The sequence below is a fragment of the Echinops telfairi genome, unplaced genomic scaffold, assembly GCF_000313985.2.
Source record: "Echinops telfairi isolate 266 unplaced genomic scaffold, ASM31398v2 ScPeMD7_7469;HRSCAF=8507_1, whole genome shotgun sequence".
NCBI classification, from domain to species: domain Eukaryota; kingdom Metazoa; phylum Chordata; class Mammalia; order Afrosoricida; family Tenrecidae; genus Echinops; species Echinops telfairi.
Window position 1 is genome coordinate 43,318,249 of NW_022111373.1, and position 1,149 is coordinate 43,319,397.

A 1,149-nucleotide genomic window follows, 5' to 3' on the forward strand; every position below is an offset into this window, starting at 1 on the left:
ATGTGAATAAACATCCTTATGACCATTTTTGTAAATCCTCAATAAGTTAAACAACAATTTTGAGAGCGAAATCCAAAAGACCAAGGTGATAAAGGCCTCACACATCAAGAATTATTCTTTCTTTAAAAGGCCGATTGAACAGAAAATTTAAAATATGATTGGAAAGGATATCCATTTTCCTTAGCAAATGATAATGCTCTAGAGCATGGTGTATAAATTCATAAATTGCATAGGCCTTGCTGGCTAGGCAATGAATGCGATGTGGAACCATGAAAACGTGAATTAAATAAGGAAAGACCAACATTGGTGGGTTGGTCCCCAAATGAATCTTCTTCATCTCTGCTTAAGAGTTTTCACTGTTTTTGTTCACTGTTTTGATGGGAATAGACCAGAAAGAGAAGATAGGATGTGGGAAAAAACAAAACAAAACAAAAGAAGTAATGATAATATGTATTCACATATGATTGCTTATAATAGTAATTACATAGTCAAGTAAAACACACAAGTAAACATGAAATACAAAATGGTTTATTACTTCAAGTAAAACACATCTTACCTTTGTGATGGCCATGCATCATAATCATCTCAGACTTCACAGGAATTGGAATGTTGGCCTCTGCTGGTATGGTTCTGAACATGTCAGGGGCTACATTCTGTGTACAGGTCATGAATGAAACCGCATGCTTGGCTTCCATGTAGTACATAATGTATAAGTTACACATTTCATCACTAGAAGTGCCCCTACAGGTAACAGAAAAGACCAAAAGATAGACAAAACATACCAGTTACTCATTTAAAACAAATTCCTAATATAAGAAAAATGCAACCAGTAAATTTGCAAACAGTAGATACCTAAGGTGGAAATGCACATTTATGTTATACCTTTCATTGAATCCCATCAAGAGCACATTGTCAGACATATTTTCATATAATAAAGTATTTCACATAACAAAGACATATTTTCACATAATAAATTTGAAGTTATTCCCTGGATATCAGCAACTACAGTAAAATAAAGTCGCTAAGAGATGTTTTTGTTTCTAAATCCTCTTTTTCTTTAGTTCTTGTTAAACCTCGCAAATTTGGCAAACTACTTTTTTCAATGAAAATCTTAATTATTTTTATAATAACAATAAAATTCAGAATAAA

The 1,149-nt window shown here is 32.4% G+C and overlaps 1 protein-coding gene across 1 annotated transcript in view; it reads right to left on the bottom strand.

The window, feature by feature from the left end:
• The window catches only part of PAM (peptidylglycine alpha-amidating monooxygenase), a 212,829-nt gene that overhangs the window by 73,700 nt on the left and 137,980 nt on the right, over positions 1–1,149 (bottom strand). The window contains exon 12 of the mRNA XM_045285191.1: positions 557–741. Coding sequence (XP_045141126.1) covers positions 557–741 — 185 coding nt within the window. The remainder of the gene's footprint in view (positions 1–556; positions 742–1,149) is intronic.